Source organism: Bison bison, unplaced genomic scaffold (genome assembly GCF_000754665.1).
Source record: "Bison bison bison isolate TAMUID 2011002044 unplaced genomic scaffold, Bison_UMD1.0 scf7180017864489, whole genome shotgun sequence".
Taxonomy (NCBI): Eukaryota; Metazoa; Chordata; class Mammalia; order Artiodactyla; family Bovidae; genus Bison; species Bison bison.
Window position 1 is genome coordinate 12,237,404 of NW_011495048.1, and position 20,506 is coordinate 12,257,909.

General features: G+C 39.3%; 1 protein-coding gene across 4 annotated transcripts in view; it reads left to right on the forward strand.

The window, feature by feature from the left end:
- Window positions 1-20,506, forward strand: part of MEIS1 (Meis homeobox 1) — a 143,939-nt gene that overhangs the window by 74,351 nt on the left and 49,082 nt on the right. For all 4 annotated transcript variants that reach the window (XM_010863334.1, XM_010863331.1, XM_010863333.1 and 1 more), the window contains one exon: window positions 6,837-6,982. In XM_010863334.1, the coding sequence (XP_010861636.1) occupies window positions 6,837-6,982 (146 nt within the window). The remainder of the gene's footprint in view (window positions 1-6,836; window positions 6,983-20,506) is intronic.

The window sequence follows — 20,506 nt, forward strand, 5'->3', positions numbered from 1 at the left end:
GTTTTGTGTTTGCACCATAGCTGTGAAGTGTGAGTCTGGAGTCTGAGCTCAGGATCAAATTGTCTGCTTGGGGACAGTTGAGATTCTTTGCTAGGGTTAAACTGGGAGATTGTCAAGGGTGGTGGAGGGGAGGTGATACAATTAATTCACTGAGGGGAAAATGCAGAAGGAAGCAAATAGCTCTTGCTTTATTTTTTGATATTGAACTCAGGAAAAATGAGCAAGCATTTTAGTTAAGTAAATAGTTTTAAGTTGTAATTTCAGGGAGAAGAGATGTATTTCTCAAAGGTTACAGTAAACATTATAAAGAAGTCTGATACTTCAACTCTTAGTTCATCTCTTGTCCAAGATTGCTTAAAAATTGTAAGAAAATTTCCCAGCTTTGGAGAATGCATTTTTAAATGTCTTCTTACATTTCATTGGTGAATATTTTTCAAGAATTTCATTTAGGTGTGTTTCAAACAAAATTGTAACAGCTGGAAATTGAAACTATGATTTTCTCCATGCAGTGAAAAAATGTGCATTCACACATTCATTTAATAAGCAATTGACAAGGCTGTGCCCTATATATTAGGGTGGCTCTGGGATTAGAGAATTTTAGTGAGGAGTATGACCAGGTCCCCGTTGTCACATATTCTGTGGTCACACTGAGGGAACATATATGGAAATCAGAAGACCTAGTAGAGTATGATGTATGTTTGGGTAGAGGAATGTGGGGAGAAGAAAAATCACTCAGAACTGGAGTGGAGGAATAGTAAAGATTATTAGAGTCCAGCAAAGACTCCTTAGAGGAGATGGTGGTTGAGCCGAATCTGATACAAGGTTCACCAAGGAGTTTGCCAGGAAGGATGCTACAGGGAAAGGGACCAGCATAGAACTAACACACAAAGGGATGTGAGAGAGCCTTGTGTACGGTGAGATCCTGAGAAGGCCAGGTGGACTCAGGACTGGGCTGGAGGTGGGCTGGCCAGTGCAGTGCCCGTGGGGATCTGGTGGAAGACAGGCTGGAAAAACGCCCCAGAGAGAGATCATGAAAGGCCTTCTATGCCAGGCTAAAAAGTGTGACCTTTATCCTGAAGGCAAAGGGCAGCCACAGAAGGATTTTAAGTGCCAGGGTTATACGATCAGAAACGTGTTTTAGAAAAATCATTCTGATAGCTATTACACATTCTAAATGAAGACAAAACACCTCCATAAAGCCTCTGAAGTATTCTAGCTGGTTCCTGAGAAAGGCTTGTCTATAATTCTCGCCATTTATCCTCTTAACATAACACAGAAACATTATCCCCTCTGACTTCTGGCTAAGTAGACATGTCAGGATCTGGAGAAGTGGGCTTGGGGTAGGTTTTACATTTTTCCTGGCAACCTGGCACACCCAGATAGCCCGACTACAAAGGAAACCTGACCTCCCCACAGCATAGGGGTGTCTGCACCAGTGGCCACTAGAAAGACTGGAGTGTGCCTGCACCCCATTTAAGAGTTGAATGCCATATTCTTTCGAGAAGATGTGCTACATGAGAAAACAGACAAGAGAAAAAACAGAAACCCTTAATATTTAACCTTGAAACCAGGAAACCCTAAAATTTAACCACCTCTCAACATGACCTGTACAGTCCTAGGCAAACTTTGATCATTCACACAACTTTCAAGGCACAATAGAATTGACTCAGTATTGAAAGATAGTGGTTATCGTTGACCTTGATTTTTGAGTCTAGGTACATTCTGGGGACAAAGACTCTATCTCTAAACACTCAAGGAGGAGAAAAGTAAAGGTTAAGGAGAGAATGTGGCCTGAAAAGACGGAGTCTCAATACAGAGTTGTCAGTGATATGGTTTTGAAGCAGGGGTGGTTTCCAGCTTGGTTTCTAGCAAAACAAGAGGGTCCACAACCTTACACGTTCTTTTGCCCTGGCAGTTGAAAGTTCATCTCCCTAATTAGGAGTTTTGCCTCTATGACATAAAGAACCCTCTGACTGACAACCCAGTTTATTTCTACCTGCTGGCCCACTGCCACGGGAAGTGCCCAGCCCTTGTGATGTAAATATCAGGCGCTTTTGGGCATTTTGTTTTTGCCTCTCTCAGAATAGGTTTGGGGTACTGGTAGTCCTGGAGGTGGAGAGGGAGTTAGGAGGGGAAGAAAAATGGGAGTCGGGCTTTGACCTGCCAAGGAAAGAGCCCCCGCTGACACGGTCAGTCTGACCCATTGAACGGTCTGAATACGATAAATGCCGCTTTATCCTGCCTTGAAAGGCACGAGATAGCGCAGTCTAAATGCCTGGGCATGCTTAAATAGGCGACCAGGGATGTTTGAGTTGAGCGTGTTTGAAATCTGAGCTCTCTGACAGCCTGGGAGCTGTCACAGGTCACCTGCCTTGCTCCGCTGGGACGGGCCCAGGTCTCACAAGAAATTGTCCGTAGACGAATTGTAGTACAAATTCCTTTCTTTGTTGGTTGGCCTCTTTCACTAGACCATGGCCTATAAAATTTTGTAAAAACAATTCTTAAATATTATTTGAAAGGGCAAATGGCTCACGCTGAAAGGTTTGACAGTTTGACATATAGTGCATGGTTTTGAGAGCTCGCAACCTGAAAAGTGCGGCCAGGATTCCTCCCCAGCTTGTTAGAAGCCTGGTGTTTTTTAAGCAGTGTTTTGTGGCCGCCCAGAGTTCCTCTGCTCCCAGCCATCTGACAGGCCAGGAGTCTGCTTCAGTGATCTGAAATCCTTTTAGACTCATTTGTGAGCGAGCAGGAAAAGGAGCTGGCACCTTTGAATCCGGCATCCGAAAAGAACAGGACCAGGTAGTGCCAATTAAGGAGCCATGCAGACGATCAGATCAAAGCAGATGGCAGTGGAGTCTTCTGATAGCGCCGGAGCCAGTGCCCAAAGAGAGAGGAGCCCAGAGTGGCACTTCAGTGAGGGGGCGAGGGGGGCTTTGAGTGGCCCGGTCTCATCAGAGCCAGGGAAGTCGCTGGGAAGTGGCTTTCTGCATTAGAATGTGCGTGTGCGGCTCAGCGCCCACGGGCTGCCTCTGCATCGCCAAAGGCCATTTTCAGGAGCCTCTGGCCCCTCAGTCACTGGCCTGCTAGTTAATTGCCACACGGACTTCATGACACATGGGCAGATAATATGACATTTTCGGTTTCTGTCACTAGCAAACGCCACAACGTTGCTTGCACTAGTTGCTAAGAAGCTGTCAGAACCCATTAGCAATTGGCTAAAGTCGCCCTATGGCATTTCCTCATAGCATCAGCAAAACGAGCATAAATCACCCACTGGAGCCTACTGCTATCCTAATGAGGCTGTAAGCTTGTTTATGGACTAGCATCATTTTTATGATTATTTCCACCTTTTCAGTTTGCCTTCATTTGGCGGCAGGAGAAGTCAGCTCCGGGAATGAAGTCACTGCTGACATTTTACAAATGTGGTTCAGAGCCGCTGCCTGCTGCCGTGTGGTCGGCCGGCGGTCCTCCAAGTTTGTTTAGTGATCTTAAAAATAAAAAAAGGAAATAAATCCTCCAGAGACCGCAGAGAAGTGACTGTATCAAATTGCAGTGTGGATGGAAATGTGCAAGGTACAATTGACCATTGAGACTTTCCTCTGAGGTGGAGACGTTCCGAGATCAATTTTCCAGTTTTAGAAAGTGGAAGAGGTTAAACAATTTATTAAGATCTATGAAAGCGTTTGCTTTGAGAATCGTCTGTTTTAGTATGCTCTCCTCCTTCCCCGTCCTCTCCATTTCCCTAACTTGTGTCAGGAAGGAGCGGGGTTTATTGTTTTAGGCTTTTCTGAACATGCACCAGTATTTACACTGGATTGAAAGCATTTGCTTCCAATGAAAATCTTGTCTTAGATTACAACCCAGCAGTGTAATTTCCCTCCCAGATGGGAGTAAAGTAGCTGTATTTGCCTAAAAACAGTAGGAAGAACAAACTGAGCATTAAGCCAAGGCTGTTTTTGGCTTGAGCTAATGATGTAATAGAAACCTTTTATTCGAGAGAGGTCACTGCCAGGGACTGAAGGGGGTGATCTGGCTCTTGCTTGAAAGGTTTCTCCATTGTATCTACATAAGTCTTCACTTAAAAAATTCTGTTCCTAATGCTTCTGCTTTCATACAGCAGAAATAAACAGGAAAGGTTCTGGTGAGTGTTACCCATGGAATGCAGAAAGCCTTCCTCTCCTAATGGAGTATATAATTCAGGTGCCCTTAAGGCACGCTTTCAGGAATTCTTTTGCCTGAGGTAATGGGAAGCTAAGGCTGCTTTAAGGCCTTGATTATCTATTGATGCACAAAGCTGGAAAAAAGTCATCTCCTCTGGATTATAGTAGATATTTCCATAAATTATCAATGAATTCTCTTCGAGGCAGGCACTAAGCATTGCCTGTTAAATTAATCTGAAGGGGTTTTGAGATAGAGAGAAAGGCAATTTTTTTTTTTTTTTTAAGGTGGAAAACAGTCATGGCGAGGTGATGAAAAACTGTGTCCTTAGGTTAGAAGCTTTTTAATCGATGATCTAGTAATATGTTTCTTTTCCTTGGTTACCTTTTGCATATTGAAAGTGGATTAGCCCATTGAAATTTTAAATGCTGTTGAGTTGTTTTCTTTTCTCATGTTTCTTTAATGAATTGTTATTTTATATGGTGAATTGCTTCTCTGAATAAAAAGCCTCTTTAAATATTGGACTTTCAAAGAATTTATTAGGCAAATCCAAGGGGACTCCTTATAAAACACTTGGTTATGCAAATACAGGATCCTGTGAGGTGGCAGGAGCCCTGGTTTAGGGATGTGGGTGCCTGGCCCTGCCTGGACCACCAGCCCATCCCCCTTGGGCGAGTCACCCAGAAGGTTCACAAGTACTTTCTTCATTTCTACCATGAAGGCTTGGGCATTGTGGGTCTTTATGATCTTTTTCACTGCGAACACAGCTACAGTTCTGTGGGCTTTTCACAGAATATATGATTTTTGTCAACAGACCTTTGAATAAAATTAAATCATGGATTTTAAATTGATAAAATCAGTTAAAATGTTTGAACTTGGGGAAACTTCTAAAATGGTGAGGGACAGGGAGGCCTGGCATGCTGCAGTCCGTGGGGTCGCAGAGAGTCAGACACGACGGGGCGACTGAACAACAATAAATTGATAAACATTCAACAGGAAAGTTTTGTATTTGTGGCATATGCTGTAATCCTAGCAGAAATGTTAAAATCAGTCTCTTACTCACCCAACGAAGTTTTTAAATGTCAACTCAGTCAAGGTAATTTGGGGGACAGTTTTCTTTTTTGGAGGGATGGGGAGAGTTTCCTGAGGGAGCTCTATTAAGAGCAACAAATTAATGACAGGCTAACTACTTTAGATTCGACTGAAATAGCTTAAATCAAAATAGGGAATTATTTAATATCCTGTGATAAACGATATGGAAAAAAACATGAAAAATATATATATGTGTAACTGAGTCACTTTGCTGTATAGCAGAAATTAAATGCAACATTGTAAATCAACTATACTTCAGTAGAATTCTTTTTTTAAACAAAAAATTCTTTTTGTGTGTAGAATTTAGATAAAAGAAGCTAAGAATACAGAAATTCATGAAGCAATATGAAGGAATCTGAGGCTAGTTTCCCTGTATGGATTTGCCAGAGTTCTTTGGGCCATGTGGATGGGTGAACACAGGGAGTGTGTTAGCTTATTGCTAAGCCTTGTCTCTCTAGCCCTTCTTTCTGGGCTGAGATCAACCTGTCCCTCTCTAAAAGCCAGTAGCTTCCACCGAGAAAGCTGGGGTACTAGTCTGACAAAAGCTAAGCTACTTTTTTTTTTTAGGGCAGTAACTTTAGTCGACTGTTGTTTTCCTTTTTAACTTTAGTGCCTAAACTTCAAGTGTTTACTTTCCAACTGTACCTTTTGCCTTGTTTTTTGGACAGTGTTACTATATAGGCTGAAAGTTCACCTTTTTTTTCCCTTATTAAGTATGCCATTTTAAAAGGAACACTACATTTTTGATTTTGTGTCACAGACCCCAAAAATTATCTAGAAGAAACAACTTAAATGTTGTGACAAAAATCAACGGAAAAATAGGATCCAGTGTGCAGGATTATGTAAGCAGGTGACTTTTCAGTGAAAAAAATGTAAATCTAGAAGAAATTTCAGAAACTGCCTGGATTATTAGAGGAATACAGTCCCAATGGACTATTAATTTAACATCACTTAGTTGATTTCAATAGTCATTGTTTTCCAATAAAATGATTTCAAGAGTTTTTCCCTTATTATACTTGAGGCTCTCTTTCTATGACAAGAAAAATTATATTCTATTTGAAGCATTCCTATGTTAAACTGCTTATATGATGGATTACCTACATTTCCACAGCCTACTTTAGTCTTAAGATAGATCACTTGCGGAAACAGTTGATATCGTAAATGTATCTTCTCACAAGTTGACATCAATGACTTTATGTGGGAGTTGGATACTCAGGCAGGGACAGCACCTCTACTCGTGGCTTCCACCATATTTAACTCCCCAGTAGAAGTTACACTTAACATGTCTCCACTATCCACATGTGAATAGTTATCATAGCAACAAAGCTGCTAAGGAGATTGGGTATTCCCCTCCATTCCCTTTAACCTTTCCCACTGTTCCTTGGAAGAAGTTCCTTAGACCTGACTACTTTTGAGCCTAGGCCTTGTTCTTTCTGTCTTGATAAAAAAAAAAAAAAAAAACAGTACCAAATAAACTATGAATCACTGATATTGCTCTTTTGGTTTTGTTTGTATCCAAAGGCATTCTATTTGAATAAAGCATGTCAAGGTAGCATCAGTCAAAATTTGATTCACTATGTTTGCAGGTGATGGCTTGGACAACAGTGTAGCTTCCCCCAGCACAGGTGACGATGATGATCCAGATAAGGACAAAAAGCGTCACAAAAAGCGTGGCATCTTTCCCAAAGTAGCCACAAATATCATGAGGGCGTGGCTGTTCCAGCATCTAACAGTAAGTGGATTCTAAATGACATATGTAAACTAAATATGGACAATGAACCAGTTTTGATAGAAAAAAAAATGGGGAAGAATGATCCCTCTGGACTTGGAATATTTCATAAATCACTGTGTGCCCACAGTTCTTACGAAAGTGTTAGCACTTGCTTCCTAGATCCATACCCCAAATGAGGAGTTTTATTTGAAATTTGCTATTTCAATTTTGCTCACTTTCGTACATTATAAGGTTTAGGAGATCATGAGCACTTGTAATTTGAAGTATGTATGTTAATGATGTTGCTTTTCTCAGCGTAACTCTTAAATACCAGGAACCAGATCCCACTAAGAACAAAGTCAGACAAACCCCAAAGAGAAGGACTTAATTTCTTCCAATGCTTTACAGTGGACCTTTATGATGACTGGTCTGCAGAAATTTAAATCTTGTTGCAATGGCAGGATGCTCACATAATTTGCGTTTAAGTGGTTTGAATGCACTGGCTGCCATTACAAAATGTTCATCCGAGTCAGAGCTGCACAGTGAAAGTTGTCCCTGTATTTAGAACTGTAAAGGAAAACAGCAATATAGAGTCAGCCCTTCCTGTGTAGTCCCTAGTGACTTTTCAAGCCGAGTTAACAGTTTATATTGTCTGTGTGAGTATTGCTGTTTTCACTGCAGGAATTCTCCTGGAGATGTGAGAAACTGGAGATTTGAAGCTTTATGCTACTGAGGGGTTTGTTTTGTTTGGTTATTGTTGTGAATGGATTTCATGTTGAAAACACTTACAATATTTTGGTGGATGTTTTTGGAAGTGCATACTTATTTAAGGACATCTAAGGAAGAAGATAACATGAAAATTTATGGATAAAGTAATATGTTGAAAATCAAAAAGTTGTTGACCTGGAGGATTTTCAACAGTACAGACAAAGGGTGGAATTTAGGCAAGTCATAGTACAGACTAGCCTAAAATGAATGAATGTTAAAAATCTTTTTTTTTTTTAATATTAGGAGCAGACCTTTTGTGACTATTTTTAGGTTAGTTTGCCTTTCTTAAAGTCATTTGTTTTTCTTCAGTATCAAAGTTTATTCTCCATTGTCACTAATGTGTCCAGACCTGTTGACCCTCACATCCTTGCCCACTTTCAAACCCATGTTCCTCAGTGATTTACACTGATACAGGGAGACAAACAGGGGATGTGGGAGGCCATGCTGGTTCGGCTCCTCTGGATAGAAAATGTGCCTTCAATAACACTCGAGGCTATAAATTAATCCCAGTTGTACAGCATCCCTAAAATAAATAAAAACTGAGAGCAGCAGGACTAACTAAAAAATAGTTTCTTTCCTTTTCTTCTTCCCTGTATGATTCCAAACAGTAACTAGACCATGCTGAAAGTTTTGGAATCAGCTTTGAGAATAATACCGGTAGTGAGTTGAAAATGTAGATGGTTTAGCTGATTTTAACACCATATTAGGTTGACCTAAAACCTGATTTGGGTGCCATTTCTTGCCTTACACTTGCTGCATTTATGTGGATGGTATGAGATCTGCCTTTTGAAAGTTTGCTGTTGAGGATTATCGACCACCACCAAAGCGGGGAGGGAAGGACTAGGGTCTAGAGGGCATAGCATGAAAAATAGTCCAGCATCTAAAGTCAGCAGGAGATAAGAAGTGACAATTGGGCAAAAGTGCTGATGCAGCCATGTTGATGTTTCACCGCTAGAGCTAACCGACTAACCTCTGGATGAGTGGGGAGAGAGGACAAAATCAGGTTGATCCTGAAGTCACAGCCAAACTCTTTCTATTTTGTATACTAACAGAAAAAACAGATAGACTTCATCAGCCTCTATTTCGATCTGCAAAGGAGTTTTGGCTTCCCTTGAAGCTGAGGTGCCCCTGAATAAAATATAATCAAATATTGGTTTAGACAGAATCAGGAGAGAGAGAAGCAAGTTCTTTTATTCATCCACTAGATTTCTTGGTTTTCTAGGTCGTATCCTTGTGAAGAACCTTGCCAAGAGCTGTGTTATTAAAAAAAAAACACTTTTTAAATAGCCAGCATAACTTTACCTACATTGCAATGCTCTTTGTGGTCCATATATTATTGGGGCAGTTGCAATAGAAATTATTCATGAACTATCCAATTTTGTGGAGGTCCAGCTAACTTCCTTCAGGCCGGGGGTCGGTGCTGGCCTGTACCACTACCCCGAAGAGGGAAACCCATTTGTTCTAGTCTCCCTGGCATTCTAGGAATGTGTATAGACATTGTCTCCTGGCTTCCATTGGATGTTTCCACCCTCCTTCCCCTCTCCACTGCCATCTACTCGTACAAAATATTGGTAATGATAATGGTCTCTAAAAAGTAAAAACTCTCATAATATCATCTAAAACAGAAAACTGAGAAGAAATATTTACATTTTCTCCCTCTTTCCTTAGCCCAATGAGAAAGATCCCCCTCCATTCCTCTTCTCCAATTGCTAAAGTAGATAGATCTCCAGTTACAAGGAATAGCTTTCTCCTTGTCTCCTTATACTGGAAGGAATGCACAAACTGTTTAGGTAACATTTATAGTCAAGAGCTGATTATAATAAGTGCTATGAAAAAACCTATAAAGAGAGTTTTATTATTATTTGTCCAAATGTAAGTAACTACTGTTATCTTAGTGTTAATTCTTTAGCAAATTTATTTCAGAGTCGGGAAGGCTTTTAGGGAGGCACGATTCAACTGAAAGACTGTGTACAAATTTTAGAGGATCACATTCTTCTATATGACTAATGCAACTTAACCAGGAGATTCTTTCTGAAGTCTTGCTAAATATAAAAGAGCAATTGAAACTCTGGCTAATTAAAACAATAGCAATCGCAGTTTATTAGCAAATTGTAAAAACTAATCTTTTAAATACCAAAACGCATATTATAAAACCTCACACACCTTTTGGAAAGCAAATTACTGTTTTTTTTTTTTTTTTCTTTTTAAAATAAATGGGTCAATCTTTTCATTGAGTGTATTCAGTTTAAAAAAAAATCTGCCTTTGAAAGGGCTTTCAGCATTTGTTTGTTAGGGGAGTAGAAAAGCCCTGAATTTAAAAAAAAAAAAAAAAAACTTTCTGGATTTTCACCCCAGCTGCATAAGAAAAATGTGCCTTTCTGAGTTGGCTGCAGGTAGATTTAATCAGTAGCACATTTTACTACTCCAAGGAGAGAACTAAAACTTCATTCTTGGACTCACAGTCTCTAGCAAGCTAAACTGGACATACTTGTGTATTATGAAGACAATAAAAGAAAAAGGAAACAGATTTTAAACTTTGGTGCTGATGGGGTAAAAGTAAATTTCAGTGATGTGAATTTCCAGTTAGCCAGTTTTGATAACTAGAGGTCTCCTAAAAAAAAAGAAAAATATTGCCTGGAATTGAGAAGAGTAACATTATTTAGATAATGAGATAGAATTCGAAAGAAAATGAAAGTATGTATTAGAGAAATGCTTGCATTTGCCTGAAGACAGATCACTGCGAACAATTAGAAAGTACTTAATATTTGGCTGTGAGTCACTATATAGTCACGATCAGTTCAGGGGCATATACCACATCAAGATATTTTTCCTTCCTTAAGGGTATTATTCCAACTGTAAATATAACCTACTATGTCATAATGTTTAAGCTGGATGTGTTTTGCATATTACTGGTTATCTTGCTACATAGCATTACAAAGATACATGCCTAAGGGCTAGTAAAAATGAGGAGAAGGAATAAATACAATGTTTAAGGTAAAAAAAAAATCAAGTCTGTTTTTCTACCCTAGCATGTTGTACACACACACACCTAAAATACTGCAATCTTAAATAAAATCTAAGTAGAAAAGCAGTTAATATTATTCTTATTTATTTAAAATATGCAGTGACATATTTTCCTGTATGGAGCTATTGTGTGCCCTAGGAATCCTGAGAGTTAGGGAAAGTGGAAGTTGTCAAAATGCATACTTGTGAAGAAATCAGACAGGGGGTGACATATTTGACTTTCATTCACATTCTCTTGGATTCCCCATCTTTTCACTGATCTTGAGGATTCCATTGGGTACTATAGAGATAAACTTCGTTTCTAAGTTATATACACATTTTGCTGTTTGAGTTTGTTTTCTTTCTTTCAACTTTTAGCCTGAAATTTTTTTGTTTTGTTTTTGCTGTAGCAAAATTTATGTCTCAGTTTCTGATTTATAAGACTTTCCTCTCAGTGTGGATAAAGCCAAAGTGAGGGGTTGTAGAATCTTCCAGGTTGAGAATTGCGTTGCCATAGAAACACTATTAGATGAAAAGTGCCCTGCGGGTCCGCCACTCTAAGGATGGAGTAAATGGAATTGAATTGGGAATTGAATGCTCTAGAAGAGACAGATGTTGTTTCATTGGTTTTGCTTTTGGTAACAAGATCTGGTGGAGCCATCTTAGTGTCATATCTCTGCTTGCAATTTTGGAAGAATTGCTCTATAAACATTATGAATTATTGTTACAATGAAAAAGTACTTCTCATTGGTATCCCATAATGCATTTTGTTGATCAAGGTGAGTGGAAGGTCAAAAGGCAGAGAGACGTGCCTACAAGGAGGTACATGGTTAGGTAGCAGATGGAATTTGCTCCTCTCCTCCCATTTCTATTTCTTTTCCTATCCCTCATCTCTATTCTTTGCCAGTTTTAACAGTGAATATTCTTATTGTGCCTTCCCAGTTAGCATCCTTCAGCTACCATTAGCCCTAAGAAGGTAGTGAGGCAGGAAGACTATGTTCTTGAACTTTTGTCTGAAATGTTAATCAGGGTAATGCAAAGTATTTGGGGAGGATGGTCCAAACAAAGTCCTCTGTGTTCCTGTGCCTGAGCTAAGGAGGGTGGCTTGTAAGGCTGGCAGCTAAATTTTTTCCTTTTTTTTTTATTATGTGGTATCTACAGATACTTTATTAAATTAAGATGCTTGAAAACTAGTACTAAGAAGTGAGATTTCTGTTCTCCTTTCAGGTGCCTGTGTCCCATATCAAAAATGAGCTTTCTGAAATTCATAAGAATATCTTCACAGTTCTTACTTTTTTCTTTTGTGTGGTTACCATTCACCTTTCCAGGCTTTAGTCATGATGATGGTCAGAGCTTGGCTTTGCTGAAACTAACACAGGCTTGGATGACAAATCCATCTTCCATTTAAAAGATCTCTGCTACTTTGGAGATTGTATATTTCAATTTGGTTAGCCAGGATCCTAAATATCTTTTTCCCAGTTGGGAATCATTTGTCTCAGGAGGAAAATGGAATATAGATTATTTAATTACTTGGCGGTGATGTTGGAATGTCCTCATTCTTCTGCAGTATACATCATATAAGCTCTATTTTAATAATGAGATGAGTGGTTTCTAGATTCTGGGGCAACTGCTTTTTTCTTTTTCTTAGCTGGTTATTGAAATCCTAATGGGATGGGTGATGAATTTTCTTAGGTCAGGTAAACTGAAAAGGCTACAGCTGGAATTCTTCACCCAGAAGAATCGGAGTTAATACTAATGATCATTGTGAATTAGAAGATCAAAGGCGAAGCATCAGCCTGTTCTCCAAGTTGCTGCCCCAGAGGCCATTAGTGACCTGGTAGAGCTCTCTCCCAGCCTCTTGCACACCTCCTTGCCTCTGCCCCAGCCTTTCTTCCCCATCCTAGTTATGCACCTCTGACCTGGGGGAATTACAGTCCAGTCCGTTGATGAAGAGGGATGGGGAAAAACAATCAAAAGGGAAAACAAAAGTCCAACTTGAAAACTGCTCATTTATCCAGGTACATAGGACCCCTAAGCAGATGAACTCTGACTGGGGCTCTGTGAATTTCAGGGTGTGATTGAGATTTTTGTGCTCAAATGGTTTATTCATTTCACAGATGATTGGGACCTTTATGTGGTACCTTATGTGAGGGACTTTTGTAGTATCTTGATGGCAATTTGTCAGATTATTTTAAAATTTTTATTTGTTTCCAAGACTAAGTTAAAAATATGCTATAATTTGGTTTTCTGATATACTCTTAATTGGGTTGATTAAATAAAGGATTAGGTTCAAAATGGAAGTGCTCATATAAGCACAGTTTAAGTTGACGGTTGCTGATGCATATAACTGTTGGAACACTGGCTGGCCATTTACACTTCAACACATATATCAATATCATGTCTTCCGATTCCTCCTGGTGATGATATATTTTTGAAGGCAAAATACCAAACTCAGTCAATGAATGTGCAACTGCTCCTCCTTAATTTATCTTTCGAGTTAAAATTGGAGCGTTACATACATATGTGTGAGTGTATTCGCTAAACTAGCTCAGTCTAGCCCTTAGGAATTTTATGTAATATAAACTTGGTTTTTAACTTTCTCAGTGTTTAAGATTCCTAGTGAAAGTACTTTGGTTTAAAGAATGGAGGTTTGATGGAGAGAAAATCCAATGGTTTTGTTTTAGAAAGGATTCCAGTGTTTTAGTTTGGTCTGACTGGTTGGTTGTTTGCCAGTAGAAGTAAATCTCTATGTCATGGAATTCAGGAGATTTCACTTAACTTGAAGCATCCTCCGCACATCTCAGTCTTTCTTACTGAAGTGTGATTATGATTCTGTGTACATATGTGTCCCTATGTGCTTGGGCGTTTTTCTGTCAGACAAATCTATCTGAACCCCTGCCATCCGTACCAGCACTAGTGGATAACTGGTCCATTTTACTTGTTTTAATCCTCTAAGTAGCTGTGTTCAAGCTATTTAGAGGATTTTTTTCTGAGGAAAAAAAAATGATTTTTCTCATTTTTCTGTTTCTGCTGATGGAAGCCAATGCCAGAGGGTAAGCAATGACTGGAGACCACATTTGCAATGGTCACAAAATTCTCTGGGTTATGGGCCAAGCTTACCTGAGCTATGATTACTAAATGACATCATTTTATTAAAGTTCCAAGGTCGTAACAATAGTGACTGTGCAGAGTCACATTAAAATGACTGTTCTAGACAAGCGTACTCGTGTTTCAATACTGCTGGTCCTTCCATTTGCAAGTCCCAAGCCTGGTAAAGGTGGCTTTTCTCAATGGATTGGATACTTGGCTCAGTTGTGTAGGAGCAGGAGAGAGCCCAAAGACATTCAGATAAGGCATCCATTTCTTGGTGGGCCTATAGACAGCCTCCAAGAGCAAAGGAGCAGCTAAAAGCATGATGCCAGGAAATTGTCTAACATTTCAAAAACCTTTTAGTGTTTGTGTTTTCTTGCTATTGCAAAATGCCTTCACTCAGCAACTGATAGCCCAGGAAGTGTGTCTCCCAATACAAGAAGTATTTATTGCTCTATCTTCAGACACTCCAAAGAAAACATAGGCCTCACATAACTTAAGGTTATAAATGCAAACACCTTAAGTTGGTTCATATTCAAATGAGACATAAGTTACTTAGTTTTATAATGGATTTTTCAAAACATTGGGAAACAGAAAGCTTTGGTTTGATTTAAATAACTTGCTTGCATTTGAATGTCCTTCTGATTTTATCACTCCAGAAAAAAAATGAGGCAATAGATATATGAACTTAACCTTTTGGGTAAATTTGCTTTTCAGTTCCTAATATTCTGCCATCAGTGTTTGTCTGGTTTCACATTAACTTGTTGCTAGCAGCCCCTTAGAGCACTCTCCCGTGACAGGAATGACCTCTGAGAATTCGGTGTCCTAGGAAGTTCTTGGGACATCCAAAGGCCACGAGATGTAGTCTGTTAATCAGAACGCTCATCCTAAGAAAGATCAATGAGTGGAGAAAATTTCTATTGCAGTTTATAGAAGTTTAAGAATAATTCCTATCTCTTATTTAAAGAAAAGTCAGTTTTCAAACTTCTTGGAGGAGGAGCTCCACAAAAATGGCTTGATGTCATTCTTAAAAAGAAATGATCTCCTGCCTGCATAATGTTACTTGTTTTTTTACTTGTTACCGAATTTTTAAACAACGATCTATTGATTGCTTGGCTCTTTTGACACTGGATCATTCTGTCTTGTTAAAAGCTAAAGGAAAAAATTGATCAAAAGGTTAAATAAAATTATAATTTGTGTTTCTGTGGTGCTTTATGTTTTTTTAAAACTTATTAAATTAAAAATATTTTTAATTATTTATTTCGTTTGGCTGTGCTGGGTCTTCGTTGCTGCACGGGTTTCTGCCTAGTTGCGGTGAGTGGGGGCCACTCTCTAGTCGCCCTGTACGGGCTTCTCGTTGTAGTGACTTCTCTTGTGGCTCCCAGCGCAGGCTCAATAGTTGTGGTGCACGGGCTTAGTTGCTCCACAGCATGTGGGATCTTCCTGGATCAGGGATCAAACCCGTGTCTCCTGTATTAGCGGGCGGATTCTTTACAATTCAGCCACTGGGAACCTCCTATTATCTTAAAAAAAATTTTGGCCCCACCATGGGCCATGTGATATCCCAGTTTCCCAACCAGGGATGAAATCTGTGCCCCTTGCATTGGAAAGCATGGAGTCTTAACCATTGGACTGCCAGGGAAGTCCTAGTGGTACTTTGTAATTTAATCTTTTCATATACACTGTACTCTTAATCCTACAAAGTAGGCAGGATGACAAAAATGAAGGTGAGAGAAGTTAATGAATTTTCTCAAGGTCAAAAGCTAGGAACTGGCAGAGCTGGGGATCTAGGATCTCCTATCTTGAATGTGCTTTTTTAAAAATCATATTTCCTCCCAAACAGAGCAAATCAGATCACGTCGTTGGGAGTTCATAGTTATAATAATAATCTCACTTCATGGGCTAGGCGATTAGTATTTTTTAAATAAAAATGTGAGCCAGAATGTTTGGCATAAAACTTCATAGTACAACCTGATGGTTATTGGTAACTGAGTGTCAAGGATGGTCCTCTCCTATCTGGATTCTTTTTTCCAGATATATCTGTGCTTAAAATAGGCATAGCTGCCATTGATACTTTATGCAATTGTAATCATTTATACATTGTTAGAATTTTAGACTTTATATAGCTGTCTTTTCTTCCTTATGGAAGTAGGTAAATCTCTAGCCCTGTCTGTGACTAACAGTGAGTGATAGTGATTTGGAAGTGAGAAATCTTTCTTCCTGCAAATCCTAGGTAAACCTTTGAACACAGAATTTAGCTCCTTGAAGATTTTTTTTTTTTTTTTTGCCTGTCACATGTTCAGGACGCCAAAGAGCTATGTCTTTAATTTGCTTTATGGAGATAGAGGAAACTGCTTATGCAGCCCCGATTACTCTTGAAACTACAATCCAACTGTCGTTTCTCAGCAAAGAAGGCTGCTAAACCCTGGAGAATTAAGCCACCGCTCTGGGGTATGACACTGAGGTCTGATCATTTTAAAGCTAGTAATAACCAGAATCCTAAAATTCTTATGAATAAAATGTAATTTTAGTAATGTTTCCATAAACAGTGGTAATGGTGGCATTTTAGTAGGCAGTGACATTAGTCACATCCAAATTGCACCACATTGGCTTTTAAATTACTCCACCTGTCTGTATGAATAGAATTTTCAGTGTAAAAGCAGAGAGACAGCTGCTGCTAATGTCTCCTTCTCCCTGTGCAGATAATGCTGGCAAATCTACATGCATAAAGGACTGGTTTGTGATGTAAAATGGTACCTGACCCTGCTGGCTCCTGAGCTGCAGAGAAATACCTTTAATTACCAGTGGCTGTGTTTAGTTGTTGACATGAAAATGTCAGCTTCCAGGGCTGTAACCTCAGGTTGACTCCCTCTAGTCATGTCACCCACCATACACACTTTTCCTTCCACCCACATCCGTAGTGAGATGGGTGTTTATCTTGATGTGTTTCAGAAACATGCAAGGCATTAATACTTAAAAGGAAAACATCTAATACTATATGAACTTGATTGATGATCTTTCCATTGGAGAACTTTTTTAAAGATTAGTGGAATCTAGTTCTTTCTAGCCAGAATGAAAATACGGGATACCGTTTATACCTTCAAAAGGCTTAACATCATTCATCTGATACAGATACACTTGCTCATGGGAGGATCATGGCAGGCATTTCATAGAGTAGAGCAGGTGAAGGATAGAAGGGCTTGAGTCTACCACTTTTTTTTTTTGACCATATACCCAGGTTTCCTGTTGATACAGGATGAAGCCTTTTCTGGAGAAGCCTGTTTGCTCTTGACCTTTTGGTTCTGGTCTATTGTAACAACTAGATCGAAATAGGAGTGGGCCAGCCAAGAGGAGCCTCCTGTTTACAATGCCTGTTGCCAATGATGTATTTGGCGAAATGGTAAATAGAAGATATACTTGTCTGGCTGGTTTGCATGCATTCTTTTTGACTTCTTTCACACAACTGGTGTTTTTGTGTTTAATTTAACAAGGAATGAGTAGTAAATGAAAGCTGCTGCCTGAAATCCCACTGTGAGCGTGTTTTGCACTTGGCTCCCCAGTGACAAGGCAATTTGTGAAATTATGTGATGGAGTAATTAGATGAAGCCAGGGCTCCTGATTGTTGCCATGCATATGTGGCGAGGGTTTGTTGTGAAGAGGGAGGGAGAGGGAAAAAAATAGATTATTACCCTGGCAAGTTGGCTCAAAGCTTCTTCATTTATTTGTAAACAGAATATTTAGTGACCGCATAGGAAGTAGCTGTAATCACCAGCTCATAAAGAAACCACAGCAGAGCTTTTGGATTTTTGCAGAGTGCTCATGTAAAATTTAAGCTGGGAGGCAGAATCCCTGTTAATGTAATTAGGATCTAATTTACCACCCTTTGCACACAGATGTAATAATGTCTAGATATTTATTCTATCTTTAAGCACGTTACGTATACCTCAGTGCAGCAGTTACTGAACAGAAACAGGTGTGAGCACTTCCCTAATTCGTTTTTACACTGTAAACACATAGCAATTTAAGGGAAATATTTACCAAAAACGAGGGGAAGGAATGTCTGCAAATGAGGCAGTAATGGACAGTTGCCCTTTATGTACTGATGGATTTCTCAATGGTTAAGTAAATTAAAGCAAATGCTAGAAAAATCAATAGGCCAGCATAGTCTTGGTTTTGCCTCATAGACTTCGGGACAGAATGACAGATGTGGTGTCTATGACCCATTTAAGTATTAATGCCTGAAAAACTGCTTCTGCATGCAAGGTTATAGAGGCTTCGAAACATTCCGCTATATTACATTACAGACAATAATATTTTTAAGTATATATGGAATTTATACATTTCAGGGAGGTTGTTCTTACGTGAAACATTTATACTGGAAGATTAGTTGTTGCAATAGCACCATAAATCAGTTTTGAATGTTCCCACATGGAAACATCTTCATAAGGCTGTAGTTGAAAGGTAAAGATGATGTATATCAAGCTTCCATGTCTCGTGAAGTGAATATGCTCCATAACACTCTATGTGGAAACCAAATTAGATTTAATTAAGGGGTAGATGCTCAGAGCCTTTGGGGAAAAAAATCTGTAAGAAACCACGGAAATGTGGCATTAGAATTCAGTTAATCTCCAGGGCTCTAATGCTATATTTTACATTTGTACCAACATGGATCACATGTCACATAGGTTGACTCTCACAGCATGTGGAATTTCAGGGCTGTCCTAATGTTCTTAGTGGTAGGTATTGACCTCTGAGAATGAGAAGGTCAGCCTTCTGGTAGCATCACAGAATGTGCATTCCCCCATCCATTGCTCCCATTATCAACGTCAAGAGAAATGGTGGAAATACTCTCCCAGAGTTGGATTGTTGATTACTAGAGACAGGAAGAAAAAATGTACATGAGTACTGGCTTCAGGAACCAAAGCTAATTTCCAAACCAAAACAAAATGGAGGGTTGAACTCGTTATGTTGGTCATTCAAGGAGAAGGTGCCTTTTGTTGCAGAGAAAGAAAGCTGTTTTGGCTTGCAGTGTCCTGTTTATCTTCTTATGCTGAGTGAATTCAGACAATCATTCCTTCCTTCTCTGCCCTTGACAAAGCAGACCTGGGCCAGCCTGCATCTGGGTTTTGAAAATTGGCATTTAAAGGTGATATTGTGGGGTTTCCCTGGTGGTCCAGTGGTTAAGACTTCACCTTCTAATTCAGAGGGTGTGGGTTTGATCCCTGGTCGGGGTGCTAAGATCCCACATGCCTTGTGACCAAAAAAACAAAACATAAAACAGAAGTAATATGATAACAAATTCAATAAAAGACTTTAAAATGGTCCACATGGAAGAAAAATCTTTAAAAAAAGGCATTGAACTTTTTAAAGGTGATACTGTAATGAACCAAGTTCTTGGAAACATTGCTAGGTTGGAATGATGGTGAGAAGTAGCATAATCATTTAGGTTTCTAAATGGAAGATAGTTTCCTGATTTTTAATCTTCATACAATGTAGTATATGTAACTATAACATTCCCCTAAATCTGGAAATTTAGCAATGTATACATTTGGAGGTTAAACTGAGGTGTAAATAGTAACTTCACAGTCTACCATCTAAAAAACTGGGAAATGGAAATTACTTTGGAATTGAAGATTCCTTTGCTTCTTCAAAGCAGTGCTTCTTAAACTTTCATGTGCATTCCAGTTATCTGGGAATCCCTTTTTGCGTGGAGATTCTCAGAGGGATGGGGCCTGAGAATCTGCATTTTTAATAAGCTCCCTGCTGCTATTGGACTGCAGAACAGACTGTTCATAGCAAGGATCTAAGGAACATGAGCAAGATAACAGATTTTTAAATGGAAAGATGATTGTTTTTCTCCATCTTTGATTTTTTTATACTTTGATTTTTTTTCCCCCTCTGATCTTGAAACAATGTATTATTTTTATCACATCTATTGGACTAAAGTGTTTTCTTTTTCCTCCACTAACTTTCAGTTCTTTCTCAATGTATAAGACCTTTCTTTTAATTATCAAAGAGGTTTTAAAAGATAGACTTTATGTTTTAGAACATTTTTGAGTTCATAACAAAACTGAGGGAAAGTGACCTAGGTTTCCCATAGACCTCCCCACCACCACCACATATGGGCGTCTCCCATTAGCAGGGCCCCCGGACCAGAGTGGTCCATTTCTTACAGTTGATGAACCTACACTGACACATCAGTATCACCCAAAGTTCAAGGTTTCCATCAGCGTTCACTCTTGGTGTTGTATATTCTATGGGTTTGCACAAATGTGTGACATGTTATCCATCATTATAGTATCATATGGGGTAAATTCATGCCCTAAATGAGTATCACAGTGTTTTCATTGGCTGAAAATTCCTGATAGATCAAAGACTCTGCAGATAGACTGTATTTTTCTTTGGGACTTGTTGACAGCACACTTGTGTGATAGGATGGGTGAAATGGTGGTTCTGAAGGTTGGATGTTACAGATTCTTACTCCTTGCCCATACTTGGCGTCAGTGCTCTGGTGACAGTAGGCAGGGATGGGAGTTATCACAGGGAGAGGGCAGCATGTGCATTGCTGTGCTGGCTCTCAGATTCTTACTTTAGCACTCCAGATCTGGTATGGGCTTCCCAGGTGGCGCTTATGGTAAAGAGTCTGCCCTCCAGTGCAGGAGATGCAGGAGAAGCTGGTTCCAT